General features: G+C 39.0%; 1 protein-coding gene across 3 annotated transcripts in view; it reads right to left on the bottom strand.

The window, feature by feature from the left end:
* The window catches only part of Ankef1 (ankyrin repeat and EF-hand domain containing 1), a 29,547-nt gene extending 12,606 nt beyond the window's left edge, over window positions 1-16,941 (bottom strand). For 2 of the 3 annotated variants that reach the window (XR_004118887.1, XM_031372038.1), the window contains exons 1-6: window positions 16,656-16,941; window positions 15,173-15,348; window positions 10,894-11,285; window positions 5,336-5,535; window positions 4,172-4,321; window positions 3,086-3,209 (exon numbers count right to left, since the gene is read on the bottom strand). Coding sequence is in view for 1 of the 3 variants with exons in the window: in XM_031372038.1 (XP_031227898.1) it covers window positions 3,086-3,209; window positions 4,172-4,321; window positions 5,336-5,535; window positions 10,894-11,239 (820 nt within the window). In the remaining 2 variants the exon portion in view is untranslated. Of the gene's footprint in view, window positions 1-3,085; window positions 3,210-4,171; window positions 4,322-5,321; window positions 5,536-10,893; window positions 11,286-15,172; window positions 15,349-16,655 lie in introns of all 3 variants that reach the window. The other variant, XR_004118888.1, reaches the window with a different exon arrangement.
* Between the last annotated feature and the right edge of the window lie 227 nt (window positions 16,942-17,168).

Genomic DNA, 17,168 nt, shown 5'->3' with positions numbered 1-17,168 from the left:
ATTTGTAATTACCAAAACATTCAGCAACTTATTTTCCCGAGTGCTTCACTTGAGTGAATTTGAAGTCACAAGTTTACAGTATATATCTGCTCATAGGTATCCATGTAGATAGACAACTTAGATAAAATGAAGATGTTTGAAACAAATAACAGTGGAATATTGGCTGGGGAGATGGTGCTAAGAGGGAAAAAGATGGAGGGTACCCTAGAATTGAGTAATAAGTTTCTGGATCCAAACAGCTTGCATAGGCCTCAATCAGTTCAGACTATAGCAGCAAACTTACTTCTTTTATAATTCAACGCTTTTACACGCTGAAACAATATTTCATGTTTTCTCCATTAGTTGAAGATAACTTATTCTAATTTGCTGTTTTGTGTTAAGATCATGGGAAGAACCTTAGCAGGTAAAAAACTAATTTGTTTAGTGGAAGCTAAACATTCCAGGCTTATGTTTGTATACAAGATAAACTACAAGATAAGTATTAAATTCATTATTTTAACTCCTTACTTAAAGATAAAAAATTTAAAAGTCTGCACATTTCTAATTATATCAAGGAATGTTTATTGTTACCAAGAAAGCTATAATGTATCATGAGATATTAAAAATACATTATATAGATAAGTCTATTAGAGCATTCTTTCTGGTTTTCACTTGAGATGAGGGCTGGGTGGCTGTTTTGCCAGCATGACATACTAGAAGCAGACAGGTAGGACCGTGGGAATTTGAATCTTTATTTCTTAGAAGAAGAAAAAAGAAGATATATGTTTTGCCAATGATGTTTTGTCAGACCTGGGGGTGCAAGGCATGCTTCTTCTTCTATGTGTTTGGGAGAAGAGAAAAGACACCTAGAAATACAAGCAGCCCTCTTCCCCTCAATGGGAGATGAAAATTCTGTACAATTTTTTATTTATACTAAGGTTAATAATCTTCATGGTAACAGAGAACCTCAGAAGGGTTTGTGACAATGGAACCTTTGCAAGTTTTACACTGGACGGTTTTAAGAACAGTCACTTACTTGGAAGGAGATGAGGGACAGTCCCAGGAGGAATCAATGACCTGGTAATGCCACAGGTATGCTACTGCCTTCCCATGGCAATTGTGCTTTGTTTGGGATTCTAAACCCACGGAATCTCTCAAGGCAGTTCCTTCATGTCCATCCCCCAACAGAAAGCTAAGAGATGTTTAAACCTGCTTCAGAAGGTTTGGTAAGAAAACCTTCTGGTGGTTAAAAGACTGGTACTCCCTCCGATCTTGTCTGATACTTCTAAACACTCTACAGATCTCAGAGAATGTTCCAATATTTGTTTTAGGAAAACATCTTAGGAACTGTACTGGTTGGTTTTGCGTGTCAACTTGACACAGGCTGGAGTTATCTCAGAGAAGGGAGTTTCAGTTGGGGAAGTGCCTCCATGAGATCCACCTGTGGGGCATTTTCTCAATTGCCCCTTGTGGGTGGTGCCATCCCTGGGCTGGAAGTCTTGGATTCTATAAGAGAGAAGGTTGAGCAAGCCAGGAGAAGCAAGACAGTAAGGAACATCCCTCCATGGCTTCTGCATCAGCTCCTGCTTCCTGACCTGCTTGAGTTCCAGTCCTGACTTCCTTAGTGATAAACAGCAATATAGAAGTAAGCTGAATAACATCAGTCAGCTAGTATTCTTTGAATACTTGTCTCTTAGAAACATGAACCCACACCAAGTACTAATAGTAAGCAAAAAAAAAAAAAAAACAAAAACACCACTACAGACTACTAACTCAAACTGCCTAGGGCTTTCTACCATCAGTTGACCCTGGCCAAGCTCAATGCACCCATCATGGTCTACACCTCTTGGCTAAACCCTTTCCTCCCCAACTTGCTTCTTGGTCATGATGTTTGTGCAGGAATAGAAACCCTGACTAAGACAGGAACCATCCAGGAAGATGGACTGTTCCTGTATTACCAGGTCAGGCCTTTGTGTATAATACAAGTGTCGGCCTTTGCCTCTCAGGGCTGCATCCCTGAATTTTATCCTAGGATACATTATCAGTGGAATTCATGTAGGGTGACATTTGTCCAAGCAAGAAATCATTCAACATATTAAAGATGATTATTGACTCAGTCTTAAAAGATTACTAATGTTTAGAAATCTACATTGTTAAAAGTGAAATGTCAGAATAAAATGTTGAGAGTGACAGATTTAGAAATAAGACTACACAGTTTGCTGGGGAAAGTTGCATATGACAGTTCGGTTATTTATTAAAACAGTTTATTATTGGGGGAACTCTGAGCTCATAAAAGTAAAACCAGGTCAATTATACTATTAGTGATATGGGCCTGTCAATCATATATACTGATGACTTTAAAGTTTATCTGTGGAGGGCAGGGAATAAAACCACATTTTTTACAATACAGTTGTATGGATTTTTTTTCTATTTTTCATGAACTAGAAAAAACATAAAATTCAACAAAGCACTAATTCATCTCTACAGGAATTAGACTTTGGATGTACACTCAATTAGTGGGTAACTGACAAAGGGTGCTTCTATGTTGTTCAATTTAGCTAGTTAGTATTTCACTATAGCCTGCACTTATGCATAAATAACTTATATTCCTTAGCTTTGAGAAGACCTACACAATATGTGTTTGTTTACATTTCAAGTTTTTCATAAGTCTTTTCATTTTATTTTATTTCCCATATAGTATTTCCCTTATAACTATAAATCATTCAGAAATGTTTCTTTTTTAAAATTTGACATGCATTTTAAAAATAATTAAAATTTAAGATAAGATAAAATTATTTTAAATATTTGTCTTCCTTGAGATTGATGTTGGGACTCTTAAAATAAGACTATTAATCAATTATAAGCATTTTAATAGTTAGCACATGAAAATCAAATCCCTTTTGATTTAGGTTTTAATTCCTCATATTACTAGATTTGTAATTCAATGGGCAATTGTATGAAAACAATTCAAGTTTCATCCTATATTGGGAGTGGATTGGTAACTAAAAACTAAGTAGATGATAAGTGACAAGCCTGAGTTTTCTAATGATTTATGGCATGGGTAAAGCACAAACATGTTACACAGAAAACTACCAGACAATCTTACCTCGCTGGGCTATATATTTACAGCAATCTGCAAAACCACCCATAGCAGCAAAGTGCAGTGGTGTGTTCCCATCCATGCCAATCAACCCCATGTCTCCATTGTAGGCAAAGAGGAGCTTCAGAATCTGCAAAATAAAAAGAGAAAAATAGGAATGCTCATTTACTGTAAGATTGATAGCTAGACCTGTGCTCTCTGTTCTGTCTACTTCCACCTGTGGTTGTTGAAATTTCAAACTGAAATGAAGTTTTTTAAGTCCAAGTCTTTAGTCTTCTTGGCCCACATTTAAAGTACTCAAAGGTCATGTACTCCTGAGGTACAGAAGGTTGTCATCATCACCAAAGGTTCCAACAATCAGCCTTGATACAGATGACAGAAACAGCCAGGCATTGTCACTTGGTGACAGGTAACTTCAGACAGATCAGATCATGGCAAATACAATCAGAGAAGCAATTTCTTTACTCATCCCAGATTCTGTTAGATATATCTTTATCATACTGGAAAGACACCATGACACAAACAAAGGCTGTGTGTCAAAGCACAGAAAATTGAGTAAAGAATCTTTAGGTGAGATGCACAATTTTACAACCTAAGAGAGTGTTGATTCTTGCACAGTTCCTGCAGCGCCATAGTATCTGTGAGCTATGTTGTTAAAGTGTCAGAATGCTTAGACTTTAAGGTTAAGGGGTATAATTAGGTTCACAACAGGGAGACAAGAATGTAGTGGCCCTGTCCTCCTCATGAGCAGATTACAGGAGACTGAAGATTTCAGGAGCTATCAGAGGCATTACATAGCATAGTCCTTGATAGCAAGATTTTTAAGTGTCTCAGTCAACTACACAGAAAAATATTATTGGTCATAGTCAGTTAATAAGTTAGCAAATATATAGAAAATTCAGTAAATATATAAAACCGGTAAAGAGCCAGGATATATGGTCAGAGATAAAAAGTTTTATATTTGGGAAGATCAAAAACATCGTAGGTAACTTAGAAAAATACTTGCCTTAGTTTAACTTGCATGAGAAAAAGAAACAAAGAAAGAAAAAGAAGGCTTTACCAGTCAAACTTAAAGCAAAGAGCAATTATTACATCAAAAAAGCCTCCTTTGGCAGCAAAGTGAGCGGCGTGGTGTCTGTCGTTGTCAAAGGCGTTCACTTCGCCTCCTCTCTCCAGTATGCCTCGGACTATTTCCAGCACCCCTTCCCTTGACGATTCCATCAAAGCCGTGCGCCCTGTGGACTGCAAGCAAGATGGATCAAATGCTGTTTACACGTTTATGCATGAACCACAGTCAACACAAATGTGGACTGAGTTCACTGGATCTTAGCTGTGTGCTATGGAGTTTAAAGGCCTGCACTTCTGTTCTTTCTCTTTAAAAAGAGGAGGCACTCGGCCCACACTGTTTGTGACCGACTGAAATAGAATTTTAAAGTCGGAGTCTAGGCTGCTCTGCTTTCTCCTATAGGAATGTCATGCAAACAAAGCAGACAGCCATGGAGAAAGCAGAGTATAAAATGAAAGAGAGAGGGAGGGAAAGGAGCAGCAGGCTAAAAGTAGCCAGAATTTGTTTTCTAATGAGAAAAAAAAAATCTATTTCTGAATGTCTAGAAATGGTAATTACAAAAACTGAGAACCCTATATTAACCAGCTGAAAAGAAATCAATATATATATCAGTATATAGATGAGTGGAAATAGAATTTTCGTTCTACGGAGGTATATTTTGTTAGATGGCAGTGATCCCATTTCTACTTGCTATGGTGACATATTGACACTATGGGTAACAAGGACTGATTATCAAACACAATTAGCAAATAAAGTATAGAATGGCACTGATGTGAATGAAAGTGTATCATCTTCAGCACTTTGGGTAGAGATGAACAACTTACGAGCTACCAGGACAGATTTAATATGTCCCCCACCCCTGCCTCCAACATGCATGCCTTTTTCCATATTTGTTTCCTTTTGAGACAGGGTTTTACTTGTGTGGAAGGCCTAGTATGTGTAGACCAGGCTGGTCCCAGAGATCTGCCTGCTTCTGCCTCTTAAGTACTGGAACTAAAGGCATGTGCTACCATGTTGAACCACAATTTTATTATGAGAAAATGCAAAACAACAACAGCAACAACAACAACAACAACAACAACTACTACTACTACTACTACTACTACTACTACTACTACTACTACTACTACTACTACTTGACTGTATAATATAGTAGAATAAGGAAATATTAATCACAGGGATAGTCATACTGTGTTGATAGCATTAGGATTGGCTCCTTTCTCCAAAAATGTCAGGCACATATCCTTCACATCATGTGCTTCCTCGCAAGCTTTGAGGAACACTGGCTTCCCTTCATAGGTGACATTGTTGACATCTGCACCATGATCCAAGGCAATCATTGAACATCGATAGTGCCGCTTAGTGGGCAAGATGCAGTAAAACAAAACACCTGCAGAAAAATAGTTCTGCCATGAGAATTCCTTGTCCAATAACAAATGGCCAGCCCTGAAAACATGCATACAAGTAACATTATATAGACACAAGAGGCTATATTTAGGAATATATAGATATATATAAATGTATACATGCATATATTAATAACTAATGAAAAAGAGGTCATGAATATGAAAGAGTGGGGAATAGAATATGGGAGGGTGTGAGGGAAGAAAGGGGAAGGAAGAAACATCATAATTAAATTAAATTAGATTAAAATCTCAAAAAGAAAAATCTACATATATTTGAATCTAACAAGAAAAAGAATGGAGAACTTAAAAGAGCATAAGACGTCGTTGGCAGAGTTAGAAAACAGCTAATGCTAAATCTTACAAGATTTGTGCTAGGGGAGAACTGGAGCTCTGATATGGAGTCCTTGTTGGCCCTGGGATTTGGTAACTTATGGTTCATTCTCCATGTGACTTTTCAAGTCTTTAGGTCTGTGTGTGCCTGAAAGTGCCTCGGGTATCCTGAGTTCCATTTGAACCCATTTATAGGGAGTAGGCTCTCTATTTCACAGCAGTAAGAAGAAAAACCAACCCTGTTCTGCCATTTTGCTAAATCACTTTGTTCCATCCCAAAGAGGTAAATGCTAAATATGCATACCCAGACATAGAGTATACTCTACACACCAACATACTCTGTGCTAAACATGTACTATATACCAGATACTGTTACAACCTTAACAAAGTGATGCTAAGCAAGTTGTAGATAAATAAGAGTTAAACTCCAAACTGACTTTGTAAAGAGCTTGTGCCCCAAGGTGGCCTCATTCAAAAATAAACTACAGCCCCAAAGAAACCTGTCACCTATGAAAAACACACCACCAGAAAGACAGGGAGATGGATCATAAAAGGCAAGTAAAAAAAAATTCAGGTAAAAGACCACATTAATAAAAAGTGATTGGCTTGGCTTGTTTTTTATATTAGCAAAGAATAAATATAACTCATTCACAAATGAAAATCTAAGACAAATACCAAAAGGGACTGAAGACAGACAAAAAGAAATGCTGGGATTGAGCCAGCAGGACCTAAGAGAAGACATTAAAGATTGAAAGTCAAATTGGAACCAGCCAGAGGAAAAGCAGAGCCTGCCCCAACTGTGGTCAAAGGCAGAAACTTACAAAATCATAAGAGATGACTCAAAGCCAAACAAAGATGAGTCCACACATAGTTTAATAAGAAAAGAGAAAACACAACAGAAAAATCATAGAGCTACAATGACTATTTTGTGAATGAAAAAACTGAATCTAAAGATCAAAAGGGAACCCTGCACTTTAGGAAAACTTGCTTAAGAACAATCAATAGTAGATAAAGCAGGTGAAGAAGGTGTCTTATGCGCCAAAACCCAATTCCTTTCTAATGTGAAAAGTCAAGTTATTCCCACGACTATCCATGGCAATATTACAAGCAAGAAGATCTTTTAAAAAGTGACTTTATAACTTTATAATATCACAGTGAAAAAAAACAGAAAAAAATTATACCAAGTCAAGCTGCTGACCATATGCAAAGTCAACACACACACACACACACACACACACACACATGCACACGCACACACACACATGGCAGACTAAGCACATCAGGAATTAGAAAGAGAAGTCCACTGAGCAGACTAAAATACTTCATATAAAATATGAGTCTAACAATAGGTCAACACAGCATGCGAATCACTGCAATTTCAACCACAGAACCAAAGATAAATTGCTGGAGGAATTCTAGGTACAGATAATTTCATTATAAGGTAGAAATTATGTAACAAAAATTTGGAAGGGAGAGGGGAAGAGTAGATAACATAAGCATATGGTATTTTTCCATCTTCTGCTGGAAATCATACTTAAAGACAAAGTAAACAACAATATTAATTAAGAGGACAAAAGGATGCACTCAAGAGCTTAGTGATTCTAACTGGCAACAGAACCGAGTGGTGGGAAGTTCTTGTATCAACATGATTTTCACAATAGAATCAGAGGAAACAGCTGAAGATGCTGACAACAAAGCAGGCTCAAGGATATAGGAAGCTATCACGTTAGCCTTTGAGGAAACTAAAAGACTTAGTTTTAGAAAAATAAAAAAACCTAAAATATAAAATAAATAACACATGGAACACAAAGAGAGATACTTTTGTGTCTATCTCCATATTAGATATATTTCACAACAGTTCTGTGAAATTGCTGGGAAGTTATAATTTCATAATATAAAATAAAATTACAGTTTTGAGGCCTAATTTATGGTCACTGAGACACATAAATTGCGGCTATTAGAAATGAAGTTATATAAGAAATAAAACCCTAAGTATCTTTCATATAAGAAGACACAACTAAAATAGGTTTACTCAGAAATTTAAAAATACAAAGATGGGGCTAAAGATAAAGAGCTTATCTAGCTACTCAAGGATCTGGGTTTATCCCCAAACTACAGGAGAATTAAGAAGGAAGGAGTGGAGGGAGAGGGGGTGAGAAGGGAGCTGAGGAGAGAGGGAAGAATGAATATCCTGATGGAGAGTCAGTCAAAGACATAGTTAAAAACAGAAAATCAAAGGGTTATATATAGGAGGTAATTGCTAAGAGCCAGAGGGTCAGGCAGTTTGCTGTGAAATTAAGTCTCTTAGTAATATCAACAGCTACGCCCATAAAGTCTCTCCATGACTGTCCAAACATAAGCTGAGCAAAGATGACACCAATGGACATGCCAAAAAGGATGGGGCAAAGTCCACAGGCTTTAACCTTACACAAACTACTGGCAACTGGAGACAGCTGAGGGCAGGAGAGGAGACCCTCCCCAGGGAAAAGCACACTGATTGGCTGTCCCATGCCACATGGTCAGTCCTAAAAACACTCATGCAAGTAACATTATATGAATCCAAATGGATATATATATATATATATATATATATATATATATGTATGTATATGCATATATACATATGCATATGCATATACATACACATATATGCATGAAATAACACCTGAGGAAGAAAGAAGCCATGAATGTGAAGCAGAGTAGGAAAAGCATATAGGGGAGGGTTTTGGGAGAGGAGCGTAAGAGGAGAAATACTGTAAATGCATTATAATCCCAAGAATCAAATTTAAAAATGAAGTTAGAGCTGACCAAAACAACATAACAGAGAACCACACCAAATCAAACTCTGAATGGAATACCAGACTACATTTATTCCAAAAGCCCTAAGGTGCTTATAAAGTGCATATTTTGTAATGAGGGCTTTTGTAACTTATAGCTCAAAGCCTATAGCATATGTCAGATCCTTTTAATGACCCATTTAGATATTCCATGTTCTCTTGTCTTGTAGAAATAGCAGGCAGGCAGGCAGGAAACAGGATGTCAATGTCAGAGAGTATCCCGGAAAAGCAAAATGCTGGCCCCCAGCTGAGGCTGTGCAAGCCAAATTGAGCTCCCTCCAAGGGAAAAGACAGGGGCCTGTGTTAATAATGAGTCAACTTTCAGGGCTATGTGTGAAAAACACATTGCATTTATTTTACTTCATATTTTGTTTCTCCCCATGCGACTTACATTGTTTTTCCCATATTTTCATTTTTCTCAGGCCTTTATTAGCTTAATAATAATGTGATTTGGCATAAATATTACTCATATGGCTGTTGCATTTGATACAAATATTTACTTGAACTTGTTCTTATTTTTCTTTGATTTTTTTAAAAAAAAACTTTACATTTTTTGATTTTTATGTTTCCTTTGGATATATTGTTTGACCTATCTTGGTTCCAATTTAAGAAGATAAACATTCAGTTTAAGAAAATAAACTTCATTACAGTGTTTTTCAAAATTTATTCTACACAACTTAAAGTATATTTGATGCCATGTGGAAAAACTGCTTCATGGCCAAATAAGCATTTAAAAATATTTTGACTTTCTCCCAGCAGGAACAAAGGAGAATGTCTCATTTTGCTTTATTCAATGGCTGGCTAATGGATTCAGTGATTCCATAGTTCACGGAAGACACCTCATGGCACTCTATGAAACTTTATGGTGGGTTGTTCTCACTCTGTAGCCCTGGCGGAACTGAAGTTCACTATTTAGACCAGGCTGGCCTCAAACCGATATGATCTTTTTGCCTCTGCATTTCAGGTGTTGGGATTACAGGCATGGGCCTCTATGCCCATCTATTCTATGAAGCTCAAAAGCTGCATTGTCAATACTTAAATTTTAAACTGTATTTGACCTCTAAATGCTTCTTAGGTTTATTTATTATGTGGTTCAAGTGCAAGCTCTATATCAAATAGCAAGTTGGTAGTGAGTTACAAAATGGGTTTTCCTACTGACAGAAAATATTAACGACGTAAAATGAGATTTACTTCATCAGTGTATGTCAGTGACTTTGCAGTTGTGTCTATCCTCTGGGACAACTGACTCCATCTACCACTTTTTACTGAGCCTGTTTGTAATTCTTTTGTTATTTCATGAGGCTGCCTCAACTCTGACATGGAACTCATGCAGACAAAAATCCCCAGACCACGATTTTGGGATTGATAGCTTGTCAGCAGAATTATATGTGCAAAAATTCTCAAAAGCCAAATATGTGTAATATCTCAAGCAATATTTTCAAATGTATTAGAATTTACCTTATAAAAGTTGGAGTTTTAGCAAATCTACCTTAGTTTTCTCAGGCTTTTAAACTAACCTTGGAACCAGACAAGACAAAATTCAGCTAGAGCCCTAAGTCTAACACTACCGTGTTCTAAAATGTAAGGAATGCTTTTTTTGTAAACAGTTTACCATAAATGATTATAACAGTGTCTGCATGTGTAAAGTTGAAAGCTGACCTCACTTGAAAGAATCTACCAAGCCAGACAGAGGTCATACCTGGAATCTCATTATCTGGGATCTGGAAGCTTCTTGCAAGAGAATTCAAGACTAAACTGAGCTGAGACTCAGTCTCAAAAATTAAAAACTAAAAGCAGCAGCAGCAGGAGGGGGAAGAGGAGAGAAAGAAGGAAGTCATCAAATGCAGATTAATCTAGGTGTTTTTATGAGCGGGCTTTCAAAACTTGTTTCCCTATGATATTCCTAAACTGTTTTAGATGATGAGGAGGCCATATATATATATATATATACATATATATATATGTATATATATATATATTATATGTATATATGTGTGTGTGTGTGTGTGTGTGTGTGTGTGTGTAGCAATGGGAATTGAAATCTTTTACTTAAGATCTTAATTTACTTCGAAAGCTGGGAAACAAACAAATAAACAAAAACTTCCCTTCTGGCTTTCCGGCTACAATGAGCCAGAATGTCTCTTGGCCGAATGAGGCAGAGTGCGGGGATTTTACCTTTTCCTTCATTATCAACTATTGTCATATCAGCTTTGGCCTTGGCTAAAATCTCCATTGACAACTCATGGCCCAGCTCGGCAGCTCTCATGGTTGGAGTACAGCCCATGCGGTCTTGCACATCAGGATGAGCCCCGAGTTGGAGGAGAAAGCTAACCATGTCAGTGTCATTGGAAACTGAGGCCAAGTGGAGAGCACTCAGTCCATCAATGGGTTCGGTGAAGTTAATTAGCTCAGGGTATCCAAGTTTGGTCAGCTTCTCTATCTGCTTCTTGTCTTTGTTGCGAACGCACTGGAGAACTCTGTAGATCTGTAAGTTCTCAAGTCTCTTGTCTGCCAAAGCCATGTTTGACGCTTCCTTCCTTAACAGGGCTTCTGGACTAAGACAAAAACTATAGAGTAAAAAGGGAAAGCAAGAAAAGGTTAATTGCTACTGTTATTTTTATTTAAGTTACAATTAATAAATAATTTAAAATATTAAGTTTAACATTTTAAAGGTCAAAAAAGAGATTTTAATATATGCATACATATATGTATATATATATATATTATAGTGCAACTGATTCCAGAAAAATATTATATATAACTTAAAAACATTCCATTGATGTAACATTTAAGATATTTCAATTTTTCTAGTTTATTTGTCCATTCTCCTATTGTCACACTTAACCTCTCTGAGTTGCCTTAGCATTTACAACTGAATTGCCAACCAAAGGATATTGGTTCTCATCTGTGGCCCACGCCAGTATTTAGCCTATTTTGAAGCATATACATCACTTAGTCATGTCCTTAAGAACATGAAAACTGGGCTGTGTGTGGCACCAATGGTGGGAGGCTGGAGAAGGCATGAGTGCTCACAGACAAGGAATTTTAATCATGCCAGTTTTCTCAAATGAGGAAATAAATACCCACTTTCCATCCAGAAGGCTGGGAGTGAATGTGGCTAGTGGTCTAGTGATCCTTGCCATCGACAGGGCCAGACCTTACCTAGATCTCCAGAATTCTTATCCCAGACTCTTCTCTCCCTAGAGCTTACCTTTGGCTTTGTTTCTTAGTCAACAGGACTCATCCTTAGGGGAGATGTCACATGTACTTTACAGCCTGCTGACCTCTGTGCTATCTCAGTCAGAGACCTCAACAGATCATAAGCCCTTAAACTATAGAACCCATTTTCATAGTAGAGGTCATATGTACTTTGCCAAAGGGTTTTGATGTAGTCACACCTTAAGTTGTCTTGTGCACATGGGATTGGGGTAATTGTTGTTACCAGGAAATTTTTGTTTCCAAAATTGTGCTGGATTTAAATACATCTAAAATAAACTGCCCTAGTGTCCGACTCCATACTTTTTGATCCAGCATTAGCTCAGCCGTGGTGACCTGAGTTTCATTTTACCTCACCCAGATCATTTTGCTACCAGGTGACTCTTGCAAGGATCCCTGCAGGAGGGATGACTCTTACATCATCTAAAGTGAGGTTAAGGTAGCTATGTCAAGGAGAGACAACAATTTTCATAAATAGTATCAATGCTAAATTGGGTACTCTAATATATAATTTACTTAAAATTTTATAGAAAGATAATCATTTGGATAACTAGTAGGTCCTGCTTATAAATATGTTCAGTTTGCTTGTATTTTTTCCTGGACAAAAAAAAAAACCCTCTCATTAGCAGATGAGGAAACAACTCTAAAAAGTTTGAATGGGGCTTTCTTTCTGCCCCTAGAACAGAACTTAAGTCTGTAAACAAAACAAGGCCCACTACAATGAACCATCTGTCTTCAGGTGCACTGAATTGCTCAACTGTATAACCTTAGGATGTGCTAGCCAGTCAGTGTCCTGAAGGCTGTATCAGAGCTATGTGGAAAGGCCGTCACTGCTGAAGCTACCAAGCAGTGTACCATGTTGCTGGGGCTGTTGAAGAAAGCATACACTCAAATGAAGACAATTGGTGGTGTCTTAGTCAGTGTTTCTATTCCTGCACAAACATCATGACCATGAAGCAAGTTGAGGAGGAAAGGGTTTATTCAGCTTACTTCCACATTGCTGTTCATCACCAGAGGAAGTCAGGACTGGAACTCAAGCAGGTCAGGAAGCAGGAGCTGATGCAGAGGCCATGGAGGGATGTTCCTTACTGGCTTGCTTCCCCTGGCTTGCTCAGCCTGCTCTTTTGTAGAACCCAAGACTTCCAGCCCAGGGATGGCACCATCCACAAGGGACCCTAATCCCTTGATAACTAATTGAGAAAATGCCCCACAGCTGGATCTCATGGAAGCATTTCCCCAACCAAAGCTCCCTTCTCTGTGGTAACTCCAGCCTGTGTCAAGTTGACACACAAAACCAGCCAGTCCAGGTGGCATGTGCTGTATGTACCCTGGGTCTCACTGCACCCCCACTTTATATTGAAGGTTGCAGGAGAAAAATCTATCTATCCTCCCCCTGTATGTCTTAACCTGGCAGCAGGCCACTGGCCATATGTCTTACTGCTTCCACAACAGCCCCTATATTCCATTTTCCAGTTAGCATCTGCAATGGAGATATTCTATTTTACTACAAAATCAGCAAGTATGCACATTCTTCCCACCCTCCCCCACAAGCTGGTTCCTTCACCCACAATGTTCTAGGGCAATGAAGTGGACCACTGATGCCCTGTTCCTTCTTCATGTACCACAGGCAGGTGGAGTGTCTCTGCCTGTTTCTTCTTACACCACTGCCAACTCGGCTATATTCTTTGCTGGTGCTCCTTTTTATACTTGGCTTCTCACTGGTGGAATGTCGCCATAGGTCAAAGGACTCTTTTTTATCCTTGGGAACTCTGTGACTAGTGCTAAGCCCTGACCTTCATCCTTAGTTTAAGCTTCTGATTTCTTCACTCTCAGCTTTTCACAGCTCCCATGAGCTCTCCCCAGAGTGAAAACAAAACAAAACAAAACAAAAAACAAAAAAACCTATTATCCATCTGTATCTAGTGTATGTAATAGCAAAGGGGCAGCTGATAGGTGCTGGGAGAGGAGCATTTCTCTTTCACTTTGTGACCATTGATAGGTTGTCTATGCTTCAGCAGATGGTCTCATTCTCCTGCATATACTAGCTGCACTTATTGGACAAGGTGGAACACTAAAAAGGTTAAATAATAAAGATGACTTGAAGGGGGGCATGCTAGGGAATATCCAAGAGTAACTGAAGTGGGAAGATAGAAAGTGGATATAGACAAAATATATTCTGTGTACATACAAAATTTCCCAAGGAATAAATTAATTTTTAAAAGTAACATGACCATTGCAGAATAGATGATATTCCCCTGATCTCCATTTCTTCTAATTTCTGATAAGGGGAGCAGCAACCATCCACTTACTCAAGTTAAACCTAACCTGAGTTACATTTTATTCTTTTTTTGTTTTTCTTCATAGAAACCCACACTCAAAACACATAAGCAAATCCCATGATGCCTCTGCTCATATTGTATATCTTGACATCATTGTGCACTACAGCCCTTGGACAAATTACTGCCAGGCTTCTTTCTTGTCCATCACTACTTCAACAGCCCTATTTATCCCAGTATTTTGACAAGAAAGAAATCCTTCCAAAATGTAGATCAGATTGAATCACACATGCTTTTGACCCCTAACATTTTAGGGTAAACTATTTTAAAATGTTAAAATGTTACCCAGGGGCTACCAATAAGGCTGTACTTGCTTGATTTCACATCTTCCCAAACCTTTGTCTATTAATTAACCTTGGCTTTTTATCCAATCCAAAGTAAAGTATAGACAGATTCTAATATACATTTCCAGAACTTGAATCTATTATGTATTTTCAGTCCTTTTCACATTTTGTCTATATAATGAAGTGAGCACATATAAAATGTACAGCCTAGTCTACACAGGTCCCAGGATAGCCAGTGCTGTACAGAGAAACCCTGACTCAGAGAGAGAGAGAGAGAGAGAGAGAGAGAGAGAGAGAGAGAGAGAGAGAGAGAGGGAGGAGAGAGAGAGAGAGATAAAGGAGAGAGGGAGAAAGAGAGAGAGAGAGAAGAGAGAGAGGGAGAGGGAGAGAGAAAGAGGGAGGATAGGATAAATAGGTATTTAATTTGTGCTTTGTGTATCTTTCCAACTAGAATATGGTTATCATATAAGATTTATAATACTGCTATTTCTTCACACTCTAAAACCTGAATTATATGAGGCATTTAATGAGTACTTTTCTCAGTACTTAAAAGTTAAAAGAACTGAAGAGGAAGCATAAAAGAAAATCCCCAGGTCTCTGGTTTGAACGACTAGATACCTGTATCTTAAATGGGCTGCTCATCGTGGGCTCCACATTGGTCAGGCACAGTAGACAGCCCTTTGGCATGCTGAGATGATAGACAAGACAATATCCATCCAGTTTTTGAGATGTCAGGAGAGATGTCAGATCCAAGTCTGTGGTGGGTTATGAGGTCTTAAGCAGTTATAGGGAAGCTGAAATGGAGTCAAGAAGAGCAAGGACTGATATTGAATCCATAATGCCAAGCCTTCCCTCTGTCCTATCTTCTGGCCTCTTCTTCACCTTTTGCTACTGAGATATCAGCCATTACAAAGATGAGAAATTAATGCCCTACTTCCTTGCTGTAGCCTGTCTCTTCCCTTTTAGTCTATCTCTAGCATGTGGTAGACTAGGAAACCACACAATGTAGTTTTCAAGCTTGGGTCTGCCTAAGTGTCACCCAGCTGCCTTTGCAGCATGGCTGCCGACAGTCATTTCAGGTGCAGTGTCATTCTCCACATATATACACACATGTATGGAATAGCACAAGATATTTATAAACACTTCACACGAACCAAAATCAATTTGTGAGGACAGAGACCTCACTGTCAGGCACTTTGACATTGATTCTATTTATTAAAATAAAAGCATCCAACAACAACAACAAAACTGGCAATCATGACTTAATCAATCCAGCTCTAAGGATGGTTCAGCAGCCCCCAGTCTGTTTAGCATGAGTTGAAAGACAGTGGGATATAATTACAGGATCTTGTCTTGACTGTTTTATGTGGAATCTGAATATTCTTCAATTATATCCCACCCTTCCCTTCTTCCTTTCTCTTGTGTATTCAGGTGACTTTCCAGGCACATTTTTTGTTTGTTTGTTTGTTTGTTTTTTGTTTTTTTGTTTTTCGAGACAGGGTTTCTCTGTATAGCCCTGGCTGTTCTGGAACTCACTCTGTAGACCAGGCTGGCCTCGAACTCAGAAATCTGCCTGCTTCTGCCTCCCAAGTGCTGGGATTAAAGGCATGAGCCACCACTGCCCGGCTCCAGGCACATTTTTATGTCTTCAAATTCTCCACAAGGTGTGGGTGGTCCATTAGAGAAATGGATGAAGCTACTCTTGACAGAGGAGTGTAGCAGAGGGGAATCTACTGTGATGTTCCTCCTTTGCGTCATTTTCACCCACTGGCTACATACTTTGACAGGTTAACTCTAAGAGTCTGTCCGGTGACGACTTCTCTGAAATGAGGATACACAGAGTTCTCCACCTTGTCAGGGTGGATCAAAAGAAACAAACGAATTCTTGCAAAATATTTAGACAAGTCCTTCAGGACAGGCTGGCTAAAAACAATCATCACCTCTGCATTTAGTTTCAGCCCACCCACAGGCAACATTTAACACCTGTGGGCTTTTCTACTGGGCCTTCAGGTTTTGTTTTTGTTTTCTGAAAAAAATCTAGAGAGGAGAAGGGCAAGTACAGATGTCATTTCACGGAAGGGGGTAGGGCCACCAATTTTACCTTTTAGTCCTAGAGGGGATCAGGAGCCAGATCTCTCTGAGCACTTGCTTCCCTGGTCTTGTGAGGGCCTCCTTGCTTCTGATCTCTGTCGCCTGGGACTGTCCCTAGCCTTAGCCCCAAGTGAATCACCCTTCTGGCAGAGCAGGTCAGACTGCGTGCGCGCGGGCAGCAGTGAAGGGTGTGTGTGCGTCTGCCAGCGTGCAGCAGGGTGACCATAGGAGGTGAAGAGCGGCCAGCCCAGCTGGGCCCACTGTGAGCTTCACCCACGCACAGCCTGCTGCCAGGGCAACCGCGCGGAAGTGCTCGCCTGGGCGGAGCTTCTGTAGGCCCCGCCCATCGCCAGGCGGCAGTGGAGGCTTAGCTCCAACCAGGATGCACCTAAACAGAGTGCAGGGAGTGGCACAACTTAGTCTTTTCATTTGGTTTGCCAGCCACCTTCTACCCTCAATCAAAACCTAAATAGATCATATTGTTTTTCGGCCTAAGGGGCTGCAAACCCTTCAGCTCCTTTGG

This window comes from Mastomys coucha, unplaced genomic scaffold (genome assembly GCF_008632895.1).
Source record: "Mastomys coucha isolate ucsf_1 unplaced genomic scaffold, UCSF_Mcou_1 pScaffold15, whole genome shotgun sequence".
NCBI lineage: Eukaryota > Metazoa > Chordata > Mammalia > Rodentia > Muridae > Mastomys > Mastomys coucha.
The sequence above is the reverse complement of the archived record's forward strand: the minus strand, read 5'-3'. Positions and strand labels throughout refer to the sequence as shown.